Source organism: Panthera pardus, unplaced genomic scaffold, assembly GCF_024362965.1.
Source record: "Panthera pardus isolate Hobbes unplaced genomic scaffold, ASM2436296v1 HiC_scaffold_7, whole genome shotgun sequence".
NCBI lineage: Eukaryota > Metazoa > Chordata > Mammalia > Carnivora > Felidae > Panthera > Panthera pardus.
The window spans coordinates 43,712,397-43,736,675 of NW_026527002.1; the positions used below are offsets into that span (position 1 = coordinate 43,712,397).

General features: G+C 45.2%; 1 protein-coding gene and 1 long non-coding RNA gene across 4 annotated transcripts in view; one reads left to right on the top strand and one right to left on the bottom strand.

Annotated features, from left to right (window-relative positions):
- The window catches only part of MATN2 (matrilin 2), a 136,091-nt gene that overhangs the window by 851 nt on the left and 110,961 nt on the right, over nucleotides 1-24,279 (top strand). For all 3 annotated transcript variants that reach the window (XM_019468040.2, XM_053896595.1, XM_019468038.2), the window contains exon 2: nucleotides 13,545-13,715. In XM_019468040.2, the coding sequence (XP_019323585.2) occupies nucleotides 13,571-13,715 (145 nt within the window). In that variant the 5' untranslated portion in view covers nucleotides 13,545-13,570. The remainder of the gene's footprint in view (nucleotides 1-13,544; nucleotides 13,716-24,279) is intronic.
- LOC109278041 (uncharacterized) lies at nucleotides 5,036-13,625 on the bottom strand. The gene is made up of 3 exons (XR_002085471.2): nucleotides 13,513-13,625; nucleotides 11,434-11,521; nucleotides 5,036-6,189 (listed from the first exon to the last, which is right to left on the bottom strand). It is a non-coding gene; the product is annotated as an uncharacterized LOC109278041 (long non-coding RNA).

Consider the following 24,279-nt stretch of genomic DNA (forward strand, 5'->3'; position numbering starts at 1 on the left):
AGTTACTAGAAACCCCGAGGACAATTTGGGGAGGGGGGACCCTCTCTCTTTAAGATCTCCAGGGCTGGATGCGCAGGAAGGTACCTCCTCGGGAACAGACCCTCACCCTGAACTAACCCAATTGACAAAGTTCCAAATTGTCAGAAAGCAGGGAGCCGCGTGCTTCTGTGCCAAGTGCATTGAACCTGCCTTCCAGGAGATGGGAGGCTGTAGGGTTTACCACCAAGGGCATGGAGTCTGGGATTAGCCTGCCTAAGTTCACATTATGGCTGTGAGGCTCACAGGTTAGTAACCTTAGACTTACCCAGCTATGCTATGCCTCAGTTTTCTCCTCTGTCTAATGGGGATGATAATACCTACAGGGCTGTGAGGATTAAAGTCCTTAGAACAGTTCCAGGCACAACCTAAAGTGAGTTTCACCACCTCTCTTTCCAGAAAGAGCAAGGCGTTCCTATGACCAGTCACCTCCTCCTCAACTCAGGAAGATAGCCTCTCCACAGATACATGAAGGTGGCAGATAATCCACATGTATTTAACCGGAGTTTTCCATTCAGGAGTCACTCCTACATAGTTCTCCCTGCCTGCTTTCCAAGGGACAGGTTCATAAAACCATGTCAAGATCCCAAAATGGGCTTATGGCCTGCCCCAAACAGTCCAGCATGGCTCAATAACCCCCCAAGGGCTTCTGAGCACAGCAGGGTGATTGATGTTCTCAAGGATGACCCTCAGACCTGAGTTCCTTGCTGTGGTAATGGCCTCTCCATCCACTGGGCTGCCCGAGCCAGGAAAATCAGCCCCGTCCTCAGCATCTCCTTTTCTCTTTTCTCCTCGATCTGCTCAGGCACCAAGTCCTATGAATTCCCTCTCGGCCCCTGAAGCTTGGTCCCTTAGAATCCCCTGTTGAGAATGCAGGTATCTGTGGCTCTTCACTCCCTGTCCAAACTTTTATTCCTGACGGTAGGATTCAGCCCCAGGCCCCCCAGTTGCCAGGACTCTTATAAACCGGAGCTCCAGGGTTCCTTGCTCCTAGCATCCAGGCCCAGGCAAGCCGGAGCCACTGTGGCCTGGGCTCACGCGCTGGGGGTGCCATAGCAGGATCTACCTCTGAGATCTCCTGAGCTGGTTGTCATGCCCTAAGCTCTTACCAGCAAACACCATGTGTCTCTCTGTTCCGCAAGAGGTATTTGGAGGGAAGCCCAAGATTTACAGAAAAGGAAATGGATGATTGAGCCTTGAAAAATCCAAAAGAAATAAGAGGGTCTTTGGAGGTTCTAGAAGGAAATCCCACAGTTTCCTAGAAACAGCTCTGGCTGGTGCCTAAGAGAAGGCAAGGGATGAGGCAGAGGTGTGTCTGGAGAAAGAGGCAGAGACAGGCTCAGGCCTCAGGAAAAGCAGACCGAAGAGGGTGTGATGGATGTAAACGCCGGCGGGCACCGGTGTTGGGCGTGCAGCTGGGCAGGCAGTGACAGAGGACATGCTAAGACTCGGGGATGAGTGGTTGGGTTTAAGACCAGTCAAGGGGGTGAGGGAGCCTCTGGTGCTTTCCCCAGGACTCGCTGTCCTTGGCCTGCAGCACCCGTGTTCAAGAGAGCCCTTACCTGGGACTCCCCACCTTTAGGGAAGCTCAGGAGGGCTGCCCTGTTTAGCATTCATGTGAGAATAGGTCAGGAGGGTCAGGGGAAGAGGGAGGCCGAAGCCCCATACAGAGCGGAGCCTGTCATCACTGTTGCTAGTAAATAGTGCCAGACAGGCCTTTCCAAGGAACCAGTTGCCACTTGGAGCTCCAGACTGTGAGGTCATCTTTGAAGCCTGCCATGTGGCTCGGCAGACAGCCACGACTGCCTTACCTGGCAGGACCCTGAGACTCAGGACTCGGGACTCGGGACTCTCAGGACTCAGAGGGAAAGGCAGGGCTGGGCTTGATTCCGGAGGTCTCAGCTGTTGTCAGAAATGGGTTGTCGTGACGATGACAGTGATGACAGGTAGTGCGGGTACAACCCACAGCACACCGATCTTGGCACCTGAAGGAGCTGAGTTCCAGTCTCAGCCCCATGTGTGTGTTTGTATATGTGTTGGGGCGGGGCAGGGGGAGATGCTTGGAGTTGTTGAGGTTGGCACTGTAACACAGAGCCGGGTCATGGGGCTTTGAGTGCCACAAAAGAGGGAGGCAGCACAATTATTTTTTCGTGAATGTGTAACCAGCGTTCTGCTTAATCAGTAGAACGTTTTCAGCACTCCAGAACCCCCCCGCATGCCTCCTTCTGTGCACTGACGCCTATCCTGATTCCTATGATAGAGATTAGTTTTGTCCTTTTTGAATTCTGTCTTGTTCAGTATTATGTTTGTAAATTTACTATGTTAATGCATGAAGTGGGAATTCATTCTTTTCTCTTGCTGTGTAATATCCACACTCCGCCACAGTGTGTCTGTTCTACTGTTAAGGGTCATTCGCGTTCTTTCCATTCACAGTTCCTTTTGAAAGGGAGCGACCACCTACCCATGTGTCAGTTGTCATAAACTCAATCCAACCAGCAAAGAGACATTGTATGAGGTTATGGGACTGGATGAAGGGTTAATGAGAGAGAGAAAGAGAGAAAGAAAGAGTGTGTGTGTGTGTGTGTGTGTGTGTGTGTGTACTGGTGGGGTAGGTGGGGGGAGTAGTTGAGGTTAGCATTTACAACATAGGGCCAGATAACAGGGCTTTGAATGCTAAGCTAAGAAATCTAGATTTTATCCTATTGGTATGTGGAAATCTCAGGCAGTTTTTTAGCAAGAGCATGATAAGCATGATATTGTGTTGGGAAGATTGAATTCAGCAGTGGCGCTAGATGGATTCAATAGGAGAGGCTTGGAAACAGTTTGTTAATTAGGAGTATGATCAATTCCAAGTTACAGAAAAAACTGAAATAACAGTGGCTTAAAGGAGGAAGTTTATTTCTGTCTTGCGTTCTAGAAGCCTGGAGGCGGTGAGTTCAAAGTGAGAGTAAAGTCAGGGACCCATACTCCTGCGCTTCGTTATTTTTACCACGCAGCACGGCTTCCGTTTCCGTGATGGGTCAGGGTTCAAAATGAGTGCTAGGGGGGCGCCTGGGTGGCACAGTCGGTTAAGCGTCCGACTTCAGCCAGGTCACGATCTCGCGGTCCGTGAGTTCGAGCCCCGCGTCAGGCTCTGGGCTGATGGCTCGGAGCCTGGAGCCTGTTTCCGATTCTGTGTCTCCCTCTCTCTCTGCCCCTCCCCCGTTCATGCTCTGTCTCTCTCTGTCCCAAAAATAAATAAAAAACGTTGAAAAAAAAAAAAATGAGTGCTAGGTATCTAGCCGGGATGTTCTCATTCCAGCCAGCAGGAAGGAAAAAGGAAAGGAGGTCATTCCCTCATCCCTCCTTAAGGAGTCCTTTCAGAAGTTGTACGTACCATATCCACTGGAATCCACTGGCCAGCAGGCAGTCACGTAGGCAAGAAGCAAGGACTAGGAGCTGTGGTCTTTGTTCCAGCCCATCACGTGTCCACTTAAAAGTGGGGTTTCTATTACTAAGGAAGGAGAGGAAGGAAGGTATTGGGGGATAATTGGCAGTGTCTGCCAAGACCTTTGTGGTCTCTCTGATGGGAATAAGGTCTGCGACCTTGGTATGGACTGGAGAGGGAAGAAGACATGAGGGACATCACTGAGAAAAAATGGCAGGACTTGGTGCTTGAGTGCATGAAAGGGAAAAAAGATATGGAAGGAATATATATATATATATATATATATATATATATATATATATATATGACCATATATACCATAAGATGAAGAGAGTTCCCCCCCCCAAAAAATGATTCCTTGCTTAAAAATGTTTATTTTTGAGGGGGAGGGGTAGCGAGAGAGAGGGGGGACAGAGGATCTGAAGCAGGCTCCATGCTGACAGCAGAGAGCCTGATGTGGGGCTCAAACCCATGAGTCATGAGATCATGACCTGAGCTGAAGTTGGACGCTCAACCGATTGAGCCATCCAGGCACCCCCCCAAAAATTTTTCCTCAGAAAAGAAGAACTTGCCCTATATTTGAGTCCCTGCAAAGTGTCTCAAAGTACAAGGAATCTATCAAATATTTTGAACAAACCGTTGTTTGGGGAATACACATAAGTTCAAAATGTCTTCAGTCAATGTGCTGGTTTGGGTTCATGCAGAAGTCAATTGACCAAAACAATAAAAAAAGCAACTCAGATTTTGTAATTATTCTTGAGAGCACAATTTCACAATTGCAAGGATTGGATGATGCTGGATATAATCCTTTAAACAGCAACACAATGAATGAGCAAGTTGCAGAGATGGTGAATTTATGCCTCTGGAACATATACGGTCCTCATGGTATATGAGTGGGAATTGCTGGCCTGAGGTAAAACTTCCAGTGACAGCATCCTATATGGATTTGGAAAGTGCTGAATCTCAGACAACTTAGACACAAGTGAAGATGTTAGAAGACTCAAAAAGTATCTTTAGTGGTGACAAAATATTGACGTTAGGCAAGCATTTGAAAACATTGTCTTAGGAAACAAGACAAAACATTGTTCTATGAAACATTTTTAAATGTTTTATCTTTATTTTTGAGAAAGAGAGAGAGAGAGAGACAGAGCAGGGGAGGGGCAGAGGGAGAGGGAGACACAGAATCCGAAGCAGGCTCCAGGCTCTGAGCTGTCAGTCTAGAGCCCGACGCGGGGCTCAAGCTCACAAACTTCAAGATCCTGACCTGAGCCAAAGTTGGATGCTTAACTGACTGAGCCACCCAGGTGCCCCTATGAAACGTTTTTAATGAAAAGAGCATTATTTGTAAAGTGATGTATTATTTTGTAATTTAAAATGTTTTGAATATGCGTTTGTGACTAAATTGATACATGAGTTGTTATAACTAGATATTTGATATTTTATCTATATCTTTTAAAAATTATATATTTAACTTTTCTCACCCAGCCTCTTCCCGGAGCTTCGGAACTGCTCTTTCTGCCTGGCGTCCTTCACCCAGGCAGAGAAACTTGGCTGAGAAATTTGAGGGAGGGGATCCTCCCATCATAAGAGATAGCCGTTGGAGTCACCTGTAGTTAGGCAAATGTAGTATGTATACGAAGACATGAGTTAGGGCATGGCACTTGTCAGCTACAGAACTAGGGCCAGTTTGAGTCAACATTTATCGATCTTTCATTCATCGACAAATGTGCTTATTCAACATTTGTCTATTTTCTAAAAATGTATTTATAAAATTCAGCACCCAGCATGTGGGTGATACAGCGATGACGATGTATGGTCCCAGGGAACAGCTCACAGACGAGGCTGGGAGACAGATATGGCAGCAAGAAAACTCAAGTGCTGGAGCAGACAACAAACCCATTGTCAGGGGTGTATAGGAAAGTCGATCCTCATTGGGAAAATTGAGAACATGTTAGAGAGTGGGTGACACAATGAGCTGAGCCTCAAGGAATGAATGCACTTTTGACTAACGTAGAGCTTCCAGGCCAAGGGAGCAGCATGGATGGAGGCACTCAGCTATGACAAGAATCTCAGTTCTTCAGGCCCCAGTGGGAGGTCCGGGGTGGCTGTGGGATTGCCATTGTTGGAGGGGTGGGCAGCGGTCAGTCAAGGAGAGCCTTGACCACTAATGTGATGTAGTAAGGCCATAGATGGGTTCTGAACAGAGGAGGGCCAGAACCAGTGGGTGAAGGACGCAGAAAGAGCAGTTCTGAAGCTCCGGGAAGAGTCTGGGCGAGAAAAGGAGAGCACAGAGCCTTGCTGTGGCAATAGGACAGTCAGGAGGGTGGGACGGGGAGAGGTGGGAAACCAGGGTTTGCCCACTTGTGAATGTGATGGTGATACGAGGAAGACATGGAGGCTGGCTGCAAGTTTCCTGGCTGGTGGCTGAGCACATGGGCTACCCTGACCGTGAAAGGGCTTGAGTGGAAGAAGATGAGTTTGAACTTTGGAAAGGCTGAGCTGACAAGCAGGCCTTTTTCACTGGGTGAAAAAATCACAGACAGGCAATGTCAGGGCGACTTGAAGGCAAAGGGCAGTCTAACATTTAAAGCCACGTGCAAGCCATGGCCTTGAGTCTGAGCAGTGGTTGGGTTCCGATGGCCAGACAGGCAGGAAGGAGGTGGGGATTCCAGTCTCAGGTGGAAGATGAGCCTCGGATCTTGCTGTGGCTCCAGTCCTGGGGGACTCTGTGAACACAGAGAGTGGTTAGCGTGCTGACAGGGGAGGCCTTTGAGGAGCAAAACAATAGAATCTGAGGTCCAAGAATTTTCAACATTAGGGAGGCTATTCCAAATCTTTTTTCTAACAAGTAGGCTGCCTGCGAGATGGCAGGGATAGGCTTTGTCACTTAGCTAAGCTCTCGGGCCTTGAAGCGTATCTTCCCATCTGTGAATCCTAGTGTTCCATTCATAAAATTGGAAACTCATCCACCTCGCAGAATGATTGTAGGGGTTAAATGAGATGACAATATACAAAATGGCCAGTTCACGGTGTGGCCCTCCCCCCTTTCTCTTCTTGTCCAGAAGGCAGAGTTTCCCACGTTGGTAGGAGGTCATATCAGCCTTAGGATCGCAGGGTTGTACTGGCCTGTGGTCCCGTTTAGGTTGAGAAACACTGTTTCCAGGTCACGCCTCTCATTTTACGGCTAATTAATTAAAGCCCAGAAAGGTGAGTCACCTAACTGAGGTCACACAGGGTATTGTAAGAGGGCCAGGCCTCTCCTCTTAAGGCCCATAGTACATCCTATTGGCTCTGATGCGATTCTACTCGCCTGACCATTTACTTGGAATGGTGATGCCTAGAAGAACCCAGAGTTAGAACAATCTCCTCTCTCTCTTCCCCATCCCCTTGCTAAAGCTAAATGAAAAGATTCATTGTCCCACGGAGAGGAGAAAAATTGTTCAAACAAAAGTCAAAGCTGATGTATTTTTTTAAAAAATATTCTTTCCATGACCCTAAATGCTTCATGGAATCTGTTCAGATTGAATTAACCTCTGTTTCCCAGCACAACAATCCTCCTATGCCCATACATGAAGGGACTGTTTCTCAAGCATCAGTCCATTTTCCAGCTAGAACTGGCTCCTGGTCTTCAAATACTAGCAGCTGTAAGTGTCCAGCTGAGAAACATTATGAATATGGGTTCCATGCACTCATTTATTTTTGCTTGTTTCAAAATGCTTGTTCCATTGCATTTCTTTCTTTATTTTTTTTTTACATTTTATTTATTTTTTGATAAAGAGAGACAGAGCGTGAGCGGGGGAGGGGCAGAGAGAGAGGGAGACACAGAATCCCAAGCAGGCTCCAGGCTCTAAGCTGTCAGCACAGAGCCCGACAGCGGGCTCGAGCTCACAAACCGTGAGATCATGACCTGAGCTGAAGCCGGATGCTCAACCAACTGAGCCACCCAGGCGCCCCCACTGCCATTGCATTTCTTTTTTAACTTGAGAGTGTGAGAGAGAGAGAGAGAAAGAGAGAGAATCCCAAGCAGGCTCCATGCTCAGCATGGAGCCCAACACAGCGCTCGATCCCACAACCCTTGGATTGTGACCTGAGCTAAAATCAAGAGTCAGATGCTCAACTGACTGAGCCACCCAGGCACCCCTCACTGCCATTGCATTTTTAAAAAAATCTGTCTTGCCTATATTGTCATTACTGGTTTTATGTCGACATGCATCCAGTATTCTTTCCCCTATTCACTTTAGTTTCTTTTAAACAGCTTTTTTGAAATATAACTTCATGCGATGAAATTCATCACTTTTAAGTGGACAGTTTGATGAATCTGACAAATGCATAAAGCCATGTAACCTCCACCATAATCATGCTATTAACCACTTCTGTCACCCCCCAAACTTCCCTCATGCCCCTTTGTAGCTGATCTTTTGCCACCCACAGGCCCTTGGAACCACCGATCTGCTTTCTGTCATACAATGTTGCTCTTTATTGAATGTTACATAAATAGAACCATTCAGTATATAATTTTTTTGTATCTGCCTGCTTTCACTCAGCATAATTATTTTAAGATTCATCCAGTACCTCATCACTTTAATTGCCAAGTAGTATTCCACTGTATGGACACACCACAATTTATTTATCCATTTGCTATTATGTGGACATTTGGGTTGTCTCCAATTTTTAGCATTTATAAATAAAGTTTCTGGGAGCATCTGAGTAGAAGTCTTTATGTAGCTGTGTTTTCGTATCTTTTTGGTAAATTCCAAGGATTGGGGCTGCTGGTAGGGAGGTGAAACATCTCAGTCTCTCCAGGACTGAGGAGTTTTCTGGGATGCAGGACTTTCAGTGCTAAACCATGGACAATTATGGGCAAACCAAGACAATTGGTCATCCTGTGCTATGTCATTTGGCAAGTGTGTTTTAAACTTTAAGGGAAACTGGAAATTTGATTTCCAAAGTGGCTGCACCATTTTGTATTCTTACCAGCAATATATTAGGGTTTTAGTGTCTTCATATCTTCACCAGTACTTGGTTATATCAGTCTTTTTAATTTTAGTTTTTCTAGTGGACTTGTCATGGAATCTCACTCTGTTTTTGTTTTTGTTTTTGTTTTAATGTTTATTTATTTTTTGAGATAGAGAGAGACAGAGCACATGTGGGGGAGAGGCAGAGAGAGGGAGACACAGAATCCCAAACAGGCCTCAGGCTCTGAGCTGTCTGCACAGAGCCTGACGTGGGGCTCAAACCCACAAACCGTGAGATTATGACCTGAGCCGAAGTTGGACCCTTAACTGACTGAGCCACCCAGGTGCTCCGTCAGTCTGGTTTTTTTTCTTCTATTTATTTTTTTATCATTTATTATTCATGTTTTACTTATTTTTTAAACTTATATCCAAGTTAGTTAGCATATAGTGCAACAATGATTTCAGGAGTAGATTCCTTAGTGCCCCTTCCCCATTTAGCCCATCCCCCCTCCCCCCCTCCTCCAGTAACCCTATTTGTTCTCCATATTTAAGAGTCTTATGTTTTGTCTCCCTCCCTGTTTTCATATTATTTTTGCTTCCCTTCCCTTATGTTCATCTGTTTTGTATCTTAAAGTCCTCATATGAGTGAAGTCAGATGATATTTGTCTTTCTCTGACTAATTTCGCTTAGCACAATACCTCTAGTTCCATCCACGTAGTTGTGAGTGGTCGTCAGTCTGGTTTTAATTTGCATTTTTCTAATGACTAAGAATGTTGAACATCTTTTCATACAGTCATTTGTCATTAGACAACCATCTTTGCTGATGTGACCACTCAAATATTTCACATATTTGCAGGTGGGTTGTTTGTCTTCTTCTTACTGAGTTATAAGAATTTCTTATTGAGTTATAAGAGCTTATATAGTCTGGCTAACAGTAATAGATCAGATATGTTGTGCAAATCTTTTCTACCAGCCTGTGACTTGCCATGCCATTGCATTGTAAGAACGGAAAGGTTTAAATTCTTTCAGATACTAGCGTGTATTTTTAAGTTATATATTTTTGTGTCATTTTATTATAATAGTCATAAAAAAGCACAGAGGTTAATTTCATGTTCATTAATTGGCTTAATATGACAACATGAATAACTTGTACTTTATATTAATTGTTTTGATTGCATAATGATAACAAGTAGCTAACCTTACTGAACACTTACTGTGTGCCACTCAGTGTTCTGTGTGCTTTATATATATGGACTGATTTGATCAATGTAGCAACCAGCTCTATTTGTTATCTCCAGTTTAAAGATGAGGAAACTGAGGCACAGTGTTGTCTGCTCAGTGTTAGACAGCTAGAAGTACTTAGTGCTGTTTATTTTATTTTGTTATTATTATTTTTTTAATGTTTATTTATTTTTGAGAGAGAGAGTGTGAGCAGGGGAGGGATAGAGAGAGAGGGAGACACAGAATCCAAAGCAGGTTCCAGGCTCTGAGCTGTCAGCACAGAGCCTGACACGGGGCTTGAGCCCACGGACCATGATCAGATCATGACCTGAGCCGAAGTCGGACGCTTATCCGACTGAGCCACCCAGGTGCCCCTTGTGCTGTTTATTTTATTTCCTTTTTAATTTTTTTTTTTTTTTTAATGTAGGCTCCATGCCCAACTTGGGGCTTGAACTCATGACTCTGAGATCAAGAGTCATATGCTCTACTGACTGAGCCAGCCGGGCACCCCAAGTTCTACTGATTTTTAACTCCCTACCCTTCACCTACTCTTAGTGCCTTTTGGTTAATAATGGGGACCTGAAAACACAAACACTTCTTGGAATCAGCAGTAAACCCGACCACGTGAAATGGTATTGTTTTCTTGAAAATGATAATTATTCACCACATCCTGGATGTGTGCAAATGTTTGGATTTGAGAGCAAATATGTCAGGTTGGAAGTGGGCTTTGAGAACTCGTTGTATATATTTTGAAATAAATGAAGGTGGACTTTGTATTTGGTCAGTTTGGAGGAAGGAGAGAACATTAAAATAATAAATCACATATAAATAACATAACACACTAATAATGTCATATAAAATATGATAAGTATCCAGGAACCTTGAAAGTAAATAGTAGGTTTAAGACCAGAGAAAGAGGCAAAATCTAGGTTTTCTTCTTTTTCTCAGAAGGAATCTCACAGTTAAAGTTATGAAAAGGGAGGGGCACCTGGGTGGCTCAGTCGGTTGAGTGTCCGACTTTGGCTCAGGTCATGATCTCACAATTTGTGGGTCTGAGCCCTGCATCGGGCTCTGTGCAGACAGCTCAGAGCCTGGAGCCTGGAGCCTGCTTTGAATTCTGTGTCTCCCTCTCTCTCTGCCCCTTCCTTCCCTACTCATGCTCTGTCTCTCTCTGTCTCTCAAAAATAAATAAACGTTGAAAAAAAATGTTTTTTTTTTAAGTTATGAAAAGGGACCAATCTAGTAAAGAGTTTAATTTATTTAAAAAGTTGGGGGTAGTAGTTATCAGTAATGAGCCAGTATTCTCTGAAGCTTCACTGCTTTATCAGCTGTATAACCTTGGGCAAATTACTTAACTTCTCTGAGTTACTGTAAGAATTAATGACTTAATACATTTAAAGCATTTGGCCCAGTGCCTGGCAAATAGTAAACACTGAATAAACATTTGCTATTTTTAAAATAAATTTAATGCGTAGTGAAAAGTGAGCTAGCTCTATACAGCAAGTGTGAAAAACTGTGGACTTTGAAGGTTCACAGGCTTGGGTTTATCTCCAGGTCAGTTCCTGAAAGCAATTCACTAAATTACTGGGTTTTTTTGTTTTTTTTTTTTTTAAGTTTTGGGAAACTGTTCTTGCCCTGGCCCTGCCCTCTTCCTGCCTCTGACGAGAAGATAGCTATGCCGTTTCATGAATTGACTTCTGGGGACTTGACTTGCAGCTAATTGAGTTTTCTGTTAATCAGAGAATTGGTAATTGGCCTTCTTATCCTGGGTTTGAATCTCTGCTTGCCACTTACTTTAGCTGCATGACCTTGATCAAATCGCTGAGCTTCTCTGAGCCTCAGTTTCCTCATCTCCAAAAAGCAGAAGTAATAATCCTGATTTCTACAAGACAGGTGTGAGAATTAAATGAAGTCAGTTGGGTGAAATCGCCAAGCACAAGATGAGGACTTAGTAAAGATTTTACATGCAGATGATGTTACTGAATTATTGTTCCTCCTTAAATATTCCCTCCTCCCCACCTAATTTATATAAATTAATAAATTGCTATGATACTTACTCTACACATAGAAAATGGGAGGATAAATTTAAACCTAGTTCCAGGACACTGCCTTCTCCATGAGGTTTTTCCAGGCTGAACAGTCTTGACACCATTCACCATGTGGCCAAGTACCTTTCTCATCTCGTGTGAAGCACTGAGATTGGCCATCCTGTGAAAACCTGGTTGTGACCCTCTCACTGTCCTGCTTAGAATCCTTCTAAGCCTTTATACCAGCTGGCCTCCGGCACCAATACAGAAAATGGGTAAAGGCAGTGCTATTTTGGTAGAGACAGTGCCCCTCTGGTTTGAAGGACCCCTTGCTCCTGTGGATACCTGAAACTCAACTCAGGGTTAAAATTCCTTATGCATCTGAGAGCTTCATGCTCAAATTGGGTTTGATCCTATTCTTCTCTGGTCCCCCAGCCCCTTTGCTCCTTTGCTTGTCCCCACCTCTCCATGGGTGCCAGGCACTATTCTCAATGCTTTAGTTATGTGTATCAACTCACTCAGTTAACTAGTATTACCGCATCTTCGCATAAAGCTTGGGAGGTTAAGTAGCTTGCCCAAGGTCATACACAGTTAGTGAGCATCAGAGTCAAGGCATAAAGCCAGGAAGTTCTATGCCAGAGTCCAAGCCTTTAAGCACTACACCATGCTGCCTCTAAATAGATGTGTGTGGGAGGCAGGGAGGCTAGGAAGCTCACTCTGCAGTGCTACGTGAGGCCAGCCATATATGATTTCCTTGGGAAATTTATATATATTAATTTGTGCCATCCACTGTTATTAGACTGAAGGAATAATGTTACTTGTAATGTTCAGATATAATTTTTCCTTTTTCTTAAAACTTTTTTTAGTTTATTTGAGAGAGAGAGAAAGAGAGAAAGCGTGTGTGTGCCCGTGTGAGTGAGGGAGGGACAGAGAGAGAAGGAGAGAGAGAATCCCAAGCAGGCTCTGAGCTGCCCAGTGTCTGACGTGGGGCTCAATCCCATGAACCATGAGATCGTGACCTGAGCCGCAACCGAGAGGTAGATGCCTAACAGACTAAGCCACTCAGGCACCCCTAGTTTTTCCTTTTTCAAATCCAAGAGGTAGAATGTGATTATAAATAATTGATAATAAACTTAATTGAGGAGAAACTTCAGTAGATATATGTATTTTTCCCCTCAAGTTTTCCATTCGGTCTTACAGATACAAAAGTGATGAAAAATTTTAGTATGCATGCCATCAGAGTATCCAAGGACCTACTAATGGAAGTTGCTAGAGTTCTTAAGGATCAAACACATAAATGGCATTGTTAAAAGTTTATTTATTTATTTTGAAAAAGCAAGAGCGGGGGAGGGACAGAGAGAGAGGGAGAGAGAGAGAATCCCAAGCAGGCTCCACACTGTCAGCGCAGAGCCCGACTCGGGGCTCAGTCTTACAAACCATGAGATCATGACCTAAGCTGAAATCAAGAGTCGGATGCTTAACTGACTGAGCCACCCAGGCGCCCCCACAAATGGCATTTTATTTTTTTTATTTTTTTATTTTTTAAATTTTTAATGCTTATTTATTTTTGAGACAGAGAAGAGCATGAGGGGTAGGGTCAGAGAGAGAGGGAGACACAGACTCTGAAACAGGCTCCAGGCTCTGAGCTGTCAGCACAGAGCATGACGCGGGGCTCGAACTCACAGACCGTGAGATCATGACCTGAGCTGAAGTCAGAAGCTCAACCGACTGAGCCACCCAGGCGCCCCATGAATGGCATTTTAAAGACAAGTGGCATGTCTGACACTGAAAAGGTGAAACGGCGGGTCTATAGCACCTAGAATTCAAGGATTTCTGGAAATCTCACCCTGCTCTCTCCTCTTCTTGTATTTGTCACAGCCTTGCCCCTCTTCCTCTTCTTGAAGATGGAGAAGATGCTGGTGGGCTGCTTTCTGCTGGTCCTCGGACAGATCCTCCTTCTCCTCCCTGTTGAGGCCAGGGAGCGGCCTCCCTCGAGGTCCGTGTCCAGAGGGAGACACGCTCGGACTCACCCCCAGACGGCCCTCCTGGGTGAGTGTCAATGCCTCTGTCGCTGAAGCAGGAGGGAAGAGGTGGTTGAGGGCAGACGTCCAGGCTAGGAGGTGGACACACGTCAGTCGGGAAGCTCCTCCCTGGGACTCCTGCTGGGTGTGTGGGGAGGGGTGGGGAGCAGATCTCATAGGCAATGGGTGCATGGGGTTTTCCAAATGAAATCACACCCTTCTATTTCAAGGCCTTCCGTTTAATCTGAGGTTCACGACTTTTCTCCAATACACAAGGAAAAGATCTGAAAAGGTCCTGGTGTACTTATCTGGACAGGGGTGTGATAGGAGTTTTTTATTGGATCTGTTCAGCTTATCTGCATGGCGGCATGGGGAAAAGAGCAGGCCGGCTTGTGGGAGGTGGGAGCGGCCACAGAAGAGAGGTGAGGGCACTGTGAGCCAGATCAAGATATTAGGAATAGAAAATGTTGGGCTTCTGTTGCAAACACGTTTTCTTCAGGTGAATCTTCCTCTTTCTCCAAGAGAAGGAAAAGGTCATGAAAACACATAGATATGGATAAATGAATCTGGTTGTAAACACGGGCTCTGGGAAGCCCAGGGTGTGGAAGCAATAGGAAGGTTGGCCGGTGGAAAGGGAGTGGGTTTTGGCATAGACCTGGGTTCAAGTCCTGGCTCTGGTACTTACCAGATGTGTATACTTAGCCAGTGTTGTCTCTCTGAGGTTCAGTTTCCTCATCCATAGAATGGGAATATTAATGCTGACCTCGGAATATTTTTGTGAGGAGAAAATAAGGTAATACATGTAAATTGTAGGTATGCCATGAATGGTAGTTTAACCACAACTGTCATTTTACGAAGTCGTTCTCTGAAACTGTGTTTTATAGCTTGTGGGCCAGCTGACAGAATCGGACTCCCTACGAAGTCCATTGAGAGAACTACCCTATTGACTGGTAGCCTCAGCATTCAAAATTATAATCAGAGACCAGGGGGAACCCAAAAAAACTTTGTTTTGAGAGGTTGGAATCCTCACTCATGTTAACTGAATGATGGCCCCCTGATTCTGGGCCTTCCATGTCTTTAGTCTTCTGAGAATCTCCATCTCCATAGTGACTTAAACGTAAGACTTTTGCAAAAATGGCAAGGACTGGAGGATGTTTACTACACTGAAGGGCTTTTTAAAAACAATTTCAAGATGACAAATATACCTGTCCATCTGTCTATCTATATAGATATCTGTATCTAGATATCCATATATCCATATATCTATAGCTATACACACACTCACACACACACACACGGAGGAAGAGAGAGAGAGAGAGAGAGTGGAAAATGCCTGACCCCTAGATCACCAGCAGTTAGGTTTCTGACGGGGCTTTCAGTATGAGCCACCACACACTTAGCTGGAAAAGCATCTTCCTCTCAGCCCTAAATGCCTCCTCCCCCTCCCCAGCCACACACACACTGGGTCTTCCCTAGTTGTCAGCACTCACTGTCCTCTCCTTCACCCCAAGTTCAGGCTCTGACGTAGAAACCCCTTGTCTTCTGACACAAGAGACGGCGTCCTGTTTTGCCAAAGGCATCAACCCCACATCCAGTTTTGCCTCCTGTTTCTCATTTTGCCATTTGGAGAATGCGCCAGGGACACGCAGGAGGATGGAGCATGGCACATGTCCCCACCCCAGAGAGTGGCCAGTGGCTACTCCCGGACGCTCCAGAGGGCTGCTTGATTCGTGAACGTGGTTCAGTGAGAGTCATGAAGCCGGAAGGGCAAACACCACAACTTTGGCCTGGGTCCTCGTGTGTTACCTGCTTTTGGTCTCCTTTGACAGGGAACGAAGATACAGAAGCCACATTCGTTGTAGTCCTTGCCCTGGTCATGTGACCTTCTCTTCATTCTTAAAATATGATGTCTGACATTTAAAAAAAATTTTTTTTAAATTTTATTTATTTATTTTTGGGAGAGAGAGAGAGCATGAGCAAGGGAGGGGCAGAGAGGGAGACAAAGAATCCGAAACAGGCTCCAGGCCCTGAGCTGTCAGCACAGAACCCGACGCGGGGCTCAAACCCACAAATGGTGAGATCATGACCTGAGCCGAAGTCGGTCGCTTATCCGACTGAGCCACCCAGGCGCCCCATATGGTGTCTGACATTTTATGGGCGTTTGCTTTTCTCGACTTTTTGTTTTTTATGTTCTAAACATTGCCCAGGCACATTTCACTTCTGTGGCAAATCATTTTGGCTGTAGTTATGGTATGCACTACATGCTGTATTTCACTAGCTGCTTACTTGCAAGGGTGGTCCGTGCAAGTTTAACAGAGAAACAGAATTGTTTCTTAGGGTAAATTCTTCATTTGGGCTTTCTGATTTTTTTAAAGAGAAGTTTATACTTTATGTCTAAATTCAAGTCAGGGTTCCAGTAACAGCTTGAGCCAATTAAAAAAAAAAATAATGCAGTATTTATCTGTTCCTCCTGTGCATGTTTCCAGGCTGCTCAGGTGGTAATCAGTGGTGATGTGTGTCCACGTAGGCTCCTCCCGTACTTCATTCATCCATCTGGAGTTTCTGCTGCTTGGCAGATGTGGGGGCTTTAGAAAGAACAACTGCCATTAGGAAGTAGTGGGGCAGACAGACATGTAATAAACACTTAAAAATAAACACTTAAAAAATATTTTACTTAGTTAATTCATTAATTAAAAAAAAATAAACCCCCAACATAAGCCATAACATAAAATACTAGTATAAAAAAATGACATTTTCTAAATTAAAAAAAATAGTGAGAAGAACAGCACTGTTCTACATTTTTATAAACCAACTTAATGTCTGGCTTTTTAAAAAAAATTTAATGTTTATTTATTTTTGAGAGAGAGAGAAAAAGCATGAGCAGGGGAGGGGCAGAGAGAGAGGGAGACACAGAATCTGAAGCAGGGTCCAGGCTCTGAGCTGTCAGCACAGAGCCCAATGTGGGGCTTGAACCCACGAGCAGTGAGATCATGACCTGGGCCGAAGTTGGATGCTTAACTGACTGAGCCACCCAAGCAACCCTAATGTCTGGCTTAATCAAAGGCAGCTGGATTCTCACCTCATCTAGTCTGTCATGAAATGTTGTTTTGGTTGGACTACATGAAGAAAATATGGCCTCACACAGATATGTAGTCTGACAAAGGAAAAGCATTCTTTTTTTTTTTTTAAATATAATTTATTGTCAAATTGGCTAACATACAGTGTATAAAGTGTGCTCTTGGTTTCTAGGGTAGACTCCCATGGTTCATCGCCTACATACAACACTCAGTGCTCATCCCAACCATCCCTTCTCAGTGCCCATCACCCATTTTCCCCTCTCTTCCGTTCCCCCACCAACCCTCAGATTGTTCTCTGTATTCAAGAGTCTCTTATGGTTTGCCTCCCTATTTTTCCCCCTTCCCTTTCCCCCTGGTCTTCTGTTAAGTTTCTCAAGATCCACACATGAGTGAAAACATGATACCTGTCTTTCTCCGACTGACTTATTTCACTCAGCACAATACCTTCTAGTTTTGTCCATGTTAGGAAAAGCATTCTAATAGCCTTTTCAGATAATCGTGGATATTCTTCTTTGATATGACACCAAAACTTGACAAATGATGGTTTCTTAAAGCTTAGTTGCAGAACCTAAAACCACATCAGTAAACTTTTTGCACTCTATATAATCGTGAGAGAATAAGAATATAAAAGGCAAACATTAGTGCTATTATGGATATAGTTCTGACCTCATGGACCCTTTGAAGTGCTCTCAGGGACCCTTACGGGTCCCCAGACCACACTTTGCAAACAGCTGGTTCAGGGCTGCATTCCTAGTGAAGGTGGAGATCCTCCCTGAGGATCTGAGCGGGCAGGGGGGAGGAGTGAGGCTGGAGCGTGGAGGTGGGACCTGGTCAGGCACTGGAGACCGCCATGCTTGTGAGGTGGGTGGTCTGAGCTGGAGACAGCCTGGGGGAGGGAACCAAATCACTTAGGGCAGGGGTGGGAGTGCCTGGGAGACTTTAACCAGGCAACAATGGTGATCACTGCTGACTCCCTGTCCGCTCACTGTGCCATCTGGACAGTCTCAGTCCTCGTGGGCTGTGGCAAAGGGCAGGGAGAGCCTATACTTGCCGAGGCCACCAGAAAATGACAGAACGCATTCTCTAGCCCCAAGTCCCCTCCAGGCAACAATGCCAGCAGGTGGAATTGGAGCTGCAGGATGGGCCGTACCCAGAGAATAAGCCGGCGGAAGCCTCCAGAATCTTCCCCTCTGTACTCCTCCTTTATCAGTGGCCCACATCCCCTCCCAAACTCCCCACCTCCTCCTTAGGCCCCCTTCAAGGAGGGGCTAACCAGAGGTCATGTTGCCTCCACCCGAACTACCTCTGTCTTGCATGTGCACATTTTTTCTCTTTATTACTTGGGGGAGGGGGGTGGACCTGTTGCCAGGACAACCACTGGATTCATATCAGCCTTTTTGGAAACCTTAACCCACTGTACTCTTGACTCTCCTTACTCCTAGAGCAAGAGTACACAAACTGTCTACACTTCTGCCAGCTGGCTCTCCCTCTTTTGTCTTTTACAAGGTCTTGTTGACACGTGCATTCTTCTCTCAGTTTACCAATGTAGCCCATTTTATTTCTGCTAAGTAACCTCGAAACCTTTTCCTTTCCTTGTGATAGATTCCCCTTCACATCAGTAGTACACACGGAATTCACGTTTATGTTTTAAGAGACAAGTGGGAGGCAGAGCCTCTAAAGGAGGCTAGCCCCATAGTACGGTTAACAGGTGGTGGGAGCTGAACCACCACTCCCCCAGCGAACGCACACACGTGCACACACACGCACACGCTCTGCTAGGGAAAATTCCAGGGGTCAGAGGTGTTCAGGGGTACAGGCTACAGAATTCAGTGAAATTTAACAACAGTTAACTTACCAGTTAAAAATAAAGCTAATGAAGACAGTCTAAGAACTCATAGCATACAGCCCCAAGTTCTGTTCCTTGGCAGTCACAGTACTTATAAGGGACTTACTTCCATCTTTGCACACATTTCCAATTAAATCTGACATCAAAATATTAGTAAAAATGCAATGTGTTTCATATAAGGACCCGAAACCTCCTAAATTAGCCGCATGACCGAAGGAATTGGCTGGCCAAGAGAATTAAGTGTAAGAATGTCCTACTCTCTGTTGCCAATGGCAGTTTTTGCCTACGTTGATAATTATTCACATTTTCAAGTGTTGGCTGCCAGTAAATGAATTTCCACATCCTAAAACAATCCTCCTAATTGACAAGTGTTGGCACTCTCAGTGAGGGAGGAAAAGCACATGCCAGAGGCCATCAGAGCTTTTGGCTCCTCAAGTGACAGACCCATTGAGGCCACAAATCCTACATGCCCTGAAGCCACCTTATCACGATTTGAACTTGTGTCTCATTCCCTGTGCTTTCAGGGGCTTTGTACACTCTCTTTCTTCTACCTGGAATATCTTCCCTTAGCGGAGGCCTGTGCATCATCCAGGGCCAGCTCTTCCCTCTCCCAACCAGGTGGGACCCTCTTGGCCTCGGCCACAGACACCGCAGGTCCTCTCCCAAGGTGTCAACCCCATCTGCCTTGTATTTCCGGGGGTAATAGTGGCACCCACTCAAGATGGATTCCTATTCTAGTTATTTTTGTACTTGTTTTTACCGCTAGACTACAAACCTTTGAAGATAAAGACTGTTTCTCACGTCTCACAGCACCTCTGGAGGCTACTCTCATTTACTGAGCCCCTGCTGTGAGTTGGGACCTGCTAGCTCATTTAATCCGAGAGAAAAGAGATAAAACACTGCAAGGTGGTTACTGGCTTATCTCATTTGCAGAAGAGGAAGCCCAGGCTCAGAGAAGTTAAGCGATTTGGCAAACTTGTCAAGGCTTCTGCAAACCCAGAAAGAAAAGGTGCCCACTGCCACCCCTCTTAGGGAGAAGATGCGCGGCTCAGGGGAAGATATGTGTTTGAACAAAGAAGAGGGCACCTCACCCTCGAGCTTGCTCGCTGACCAGGAGTTTTTGAGCAGGCCATGAAATGCCCATCTGCATTTGGAGGTGCTGCTGCTTCTGTCAGTTACCCCGAGGTCTGCGGACCTCAAGGCCTGCACTGGTCCGTCCTGTCCTCGGGAAAGCTCAGTGCTTGTTGAACGACTGAGAGGATGAGATGCACAGATGGCTGATTTCATCCCCGTTTGGATGCTTCTGGTCTTGGTTCCACTTCTACTTAGCAAGTGACACTGGGCAAGTCGCCCTGTCCTGCAGTCTGTTCATCTACAAAGGGAGGTGGTTGAAGTCCGTGATCTTCATGTCTCATCTAAGGTGTGGTGACATCACTGATTCTGGGCCTCCCAGACGCTCCTTCTCTGGCTCTTGTGGTGAAACGCCCACTTCGATCCTTGGCTTTCTTCCACTTTCTCCAGGTGGGAGAGCCAAGGCGGAGCCATATTCTGGAGACTGAGGGGGCAGAAGTTTGGAGACAGAAGAGGTGGGGCAGTAGAATCAAGTGGGGGGGTGGGAGAGGGGATGAAACAGCAGTATTAGGCAGAGGGGTGGGATAGAGTAGTAGGGTCAGGCAGAGAGGTAGAGGGGACAGTAGGATTGAGCTGGGAGCAAAGGTGGGGAGGTAGGATCAGGCAGGGGTGTTGGGGGCAATAGGAGCAGGCAAGGGGGTCGGGTGAGGCAATGAGATCAGGCAGGGGGTGGGGGATGGGGGCAGTGAGATCAGGCAGGGGGTGGGGGATGGGGGCAGTGAGATCAGGTAGGGGGTGGGGGGCTGGGGGCAGTGAGATCAGGCAGTAGGATCAGGCAAGGGGGTAAGGGGGCACTGGGATCAGGCAGCAGAACAGTGGTTCTCAAACTTCATTGCACATCAGAAGCTCCTGAAAGGCTTGTTAGAACACAGACTACTGGTCCCTGAGCCCAGAGTATTTGATTCAGTAGGTCTGAGTTGGGCGCATTTCTGGAGATCTCCATTTGAGAACCACTGTAGAACAGAAATCTAGAAGGTGGGGTGGGGTGGGGGGATGGGCAGGAGGCAAAGATCTTAAGGAGGAGATGCTGTGGGGCATGAGCCAGAAACATTGCAGGATGAGTAACCTCTGCTAAGAAACTGCAGTTGGAGAGAATAAACTGTGGGCTGGGCCCACCCTTCTGAAGCTTTGAAAATAAGCTGCTGGCGATTTTCTACCCCGGGGTGGGGAGTTGGCAAAGGTGGGCCCCCAGACTGCATTGGGAGCCAGCCTCTTACAGCAGAGTGATTAGCACACATCTGAACCATCAAGCGGCTGGTGTGTGTCTTTGTCATCAGAACTAATTATACTGAAGGTTAATGCGTAGAGCTAATCAAATTGTTTTAACTATAGCAAAGGCTTTTCAAAAATAAAATCCTTTGAAGTAAAATCACACCCCCCTCTTCAGCCCTCCACAGCATCCTCTGCTTTACAACTGCAGCTGGAATCAAGGACTCAGTGGAGGGGCTGTCATGGCTGCTGCTCAGCCCAGAGGCATAAAATGCCTCGCTTGGGGCGCCTGGGTGATTCAGTCAGACTTAAGCGGCCGACTTCGGCTCAGGTCACGATCTCACGGTTCGTGAGTTCCAGCCCCACGTCAGGCTCCGTGCTGACAGCTCAGAGCCCAGAGCCTGCTTCAGATTCTGTGTCTCCCTCGCTCTCTGCCCCTCCTCCTCTCGCACTCTGTCTCTCTCTACCAAAAATGAATAAACGTTTAAAAAAAGATCTTTAAATGCATCTCTTCATGCCTCTGCTCTGTTTTATATATAAACTAATGTCTCTGTTATCACTCGTGTTTAATAAACTGCATAAACTGAATTCCTCATTCCTATCTTGTAATTAACATTGGAAGAATTTTTTTTTTAATTTTTTTTTTAACGTTTATTTATTTTTGAGACAGAGAGAGACAGAGCATGAACAGGGGAGGGGCAGAGAGAGAGGGAGACACAGAATCTGAAACGGGCTCCAGGCTCTGAGCTGTCAGCACAGAGCCCGACGCGGGGCTTGAACTCACGGACCGTGAGATCATGACCTGAGCTGAAGTCGGACGCTCAACCGACTGAGCCACCCAGGCGCCCCAGAATTTTTTTTTTTTTAAGCATAGTATGTGACTTCCAATAAGCTACAAAGTTAAAAGCTTTCCTAGCCAATGGGGAAAACAATGATTTTTTTTTTTTTTTCTCCTACAGATTCTCTCTCTCTCCTTCTTTCTTCCTTTCTCTTCTCTTAGATTCTTTATCCCCTTCTTCTTCCGTAACTCTCCTTTATCTCTCCCTCTTAAATCTTTCCCACCCTCCCTCATTTCCTTCTTCAGTTCCAGGATGTTCTATCCTCAGCTTGCCCATCTGTTTGGCAGCTGCAGTGTGCGTGCATGGGGATCACGGCGGGGAACATCCCTCTCTGTGACTGACATAGCCACTCTTCTTTTCTCTTTGATGGCTTGTCCTCTTGGAAAGGCAAGCCATACAGTCTTACCCCTCTGGCCAATCACGTCCCAGGTCTCCCTCACTGACGATAATAAAGTAATGATAATGAGGTCTATCTTTTTTTGGGTGGGGGGGTCATCTACTATGTGTCAGGCACTGTACTAGGTAGTTCCCAGTTTATTCTGCATGGTATTATTATTCCCATTTTACAGATGAAGACACTGAAGCTTACAGAGGCTAAATGGCTTGCTCAAAGTCATGTAACCATTGAGCGGCAGAGGTAGAATATGAGAATACAATTTACCTTTTCCTCTGCTCAAACCCTTTTCTGCAACCCTGCCTCTTCTCTTTTATCCAACCGAATTGGACTCATCTTTCAGGACTCACTGGAAGCATTCCCAGTCTTTTAGGTTGGCATTTAATACCCCAACAATGCATTCCCCCAGCATGCCATATGTCTCAGCACAGCACTTACAGCCTGTACAGCGATTGCCTGCTTCATTGTCTATGTTGTATTGGCAGTGATTAGTAACGTGCCAGGAACACAACAGGCACTCGGGAGATACCTAGAGAAGAGTAAATGAACTAACAAATGAGCAAAGAGGCATTTTTAGAGAGGAGCCACAGGGCTGGTGAAGGTTTCTGAAGCTAGGGCATGTGGAAAACATTTGAAAGACTTGAGAAAGTTTAGCTTGAACAAATAGAAGATGCAGAAGGGCTCTCTGAAGGCTGTTATGGATGAGTCCAGACTTGTTATTAAGACCTTGAAGAGGAGATGCAGAACCAAACACTTGTGCTTTCAAGGACACAGATTTTTCTTTCATATGAAGTTTTGTAGCCACCAGATTATTCCAGGAAGGAAACAACTTGCCTCCTCAGGCTTCAGGGATGTTGGAAGCCTTGGGTGTAGAAGCTTAAATAAACCTCTCCTCGGCAAACCCTCACATTCCAAGATTCTATGGAGTTGCCTGTGGAATTAGGAAATGAACTAGAAGATAAGGACTTTCTTCCCTATTTAAAAAAAAAAAAAAAAAAAAAAGCTAAATATTTGCTTTCCAAGAACAATCTGCCTTAGGAGCCTTTCCAAGCACATAGTTTAAACAAGGGAGAAACTGAGAAATTTTTAGTGACTGGCAACATATAATTTGTTGAATCCCTGAGTTTCACTTCTGGCAATGGTAACTGAATGAATGAAAAGAATGATTACAGGTTAATTGTGTTCGCTTTTTTGGTTAATTCACGGAGGGCTTGTAGTCAGTTATTAGGACTAGACCTTTAGTACACTTGGCTTAGTAGCTGACATATAGCAGGTGTTTTTAACATAAGTGGGATACTTCGCTTTTTTTGTGCTAAATTTTATCTTCTTCATTTCAGTTCCTCATTTTTGAGTCATATCTTTTTCCTTCTTAATGTAGCAATTTAGAGTCATTTGCATATTTGATAACATGCTTTATATATCTTCATGTCCCCACTGAAAATATTAAAAGAATGTTCTATATTCTTTTGAAATGATTATAAACAATAATCATCTTTACTTAAAAAAATTCACACTTAAATATTTAATGACCACTGGGTACTGAAAATAGCAAGAGGAGCTGTTTCAAAGAGTTGCCTTGAATGATCAGCCTATAAACATTTCATTTATCCTGGAGAGGAAATATTATGGAGACTTGAGTTGTGTATTAGTTTGTTAGGTCTGCCATAACAAAGTCCCATACACTGGGTGGCTTAAATGACAGACATTTATTTTCTCACCTTTCTGGAGGCTAGAAGTCCAAGATCAAGGTTGGCAAGGTGTCAGTTTTTTCTAAGGCTTCCTTCCTAGGCTTGCAGCTAGCTGCCATTTCCGGGTGTCCTCACCTGCTCTTCTCTCTGTACCTGTCTACACCTACATTTCCTCTTCTTTTTTTTTTTTCATTTTTATTTTTTATTTTAGAGAGAGAGAGAACAGGCACTCTCGAGCAGGGAAGAAGGGCAGAGGGGGAGAGAATCCCAAGTAGCCTCCACGCTTCGCGCCAAGCCTGACTTGGGGTTCGATTCTGCAAACTGTGAGATCATAAGCCAAAATCAAGAGTCAGATGCTTAATTGACTGAGCTACCCAGGTGCCCCCAAATTTCCTCTTCTTATAAGGA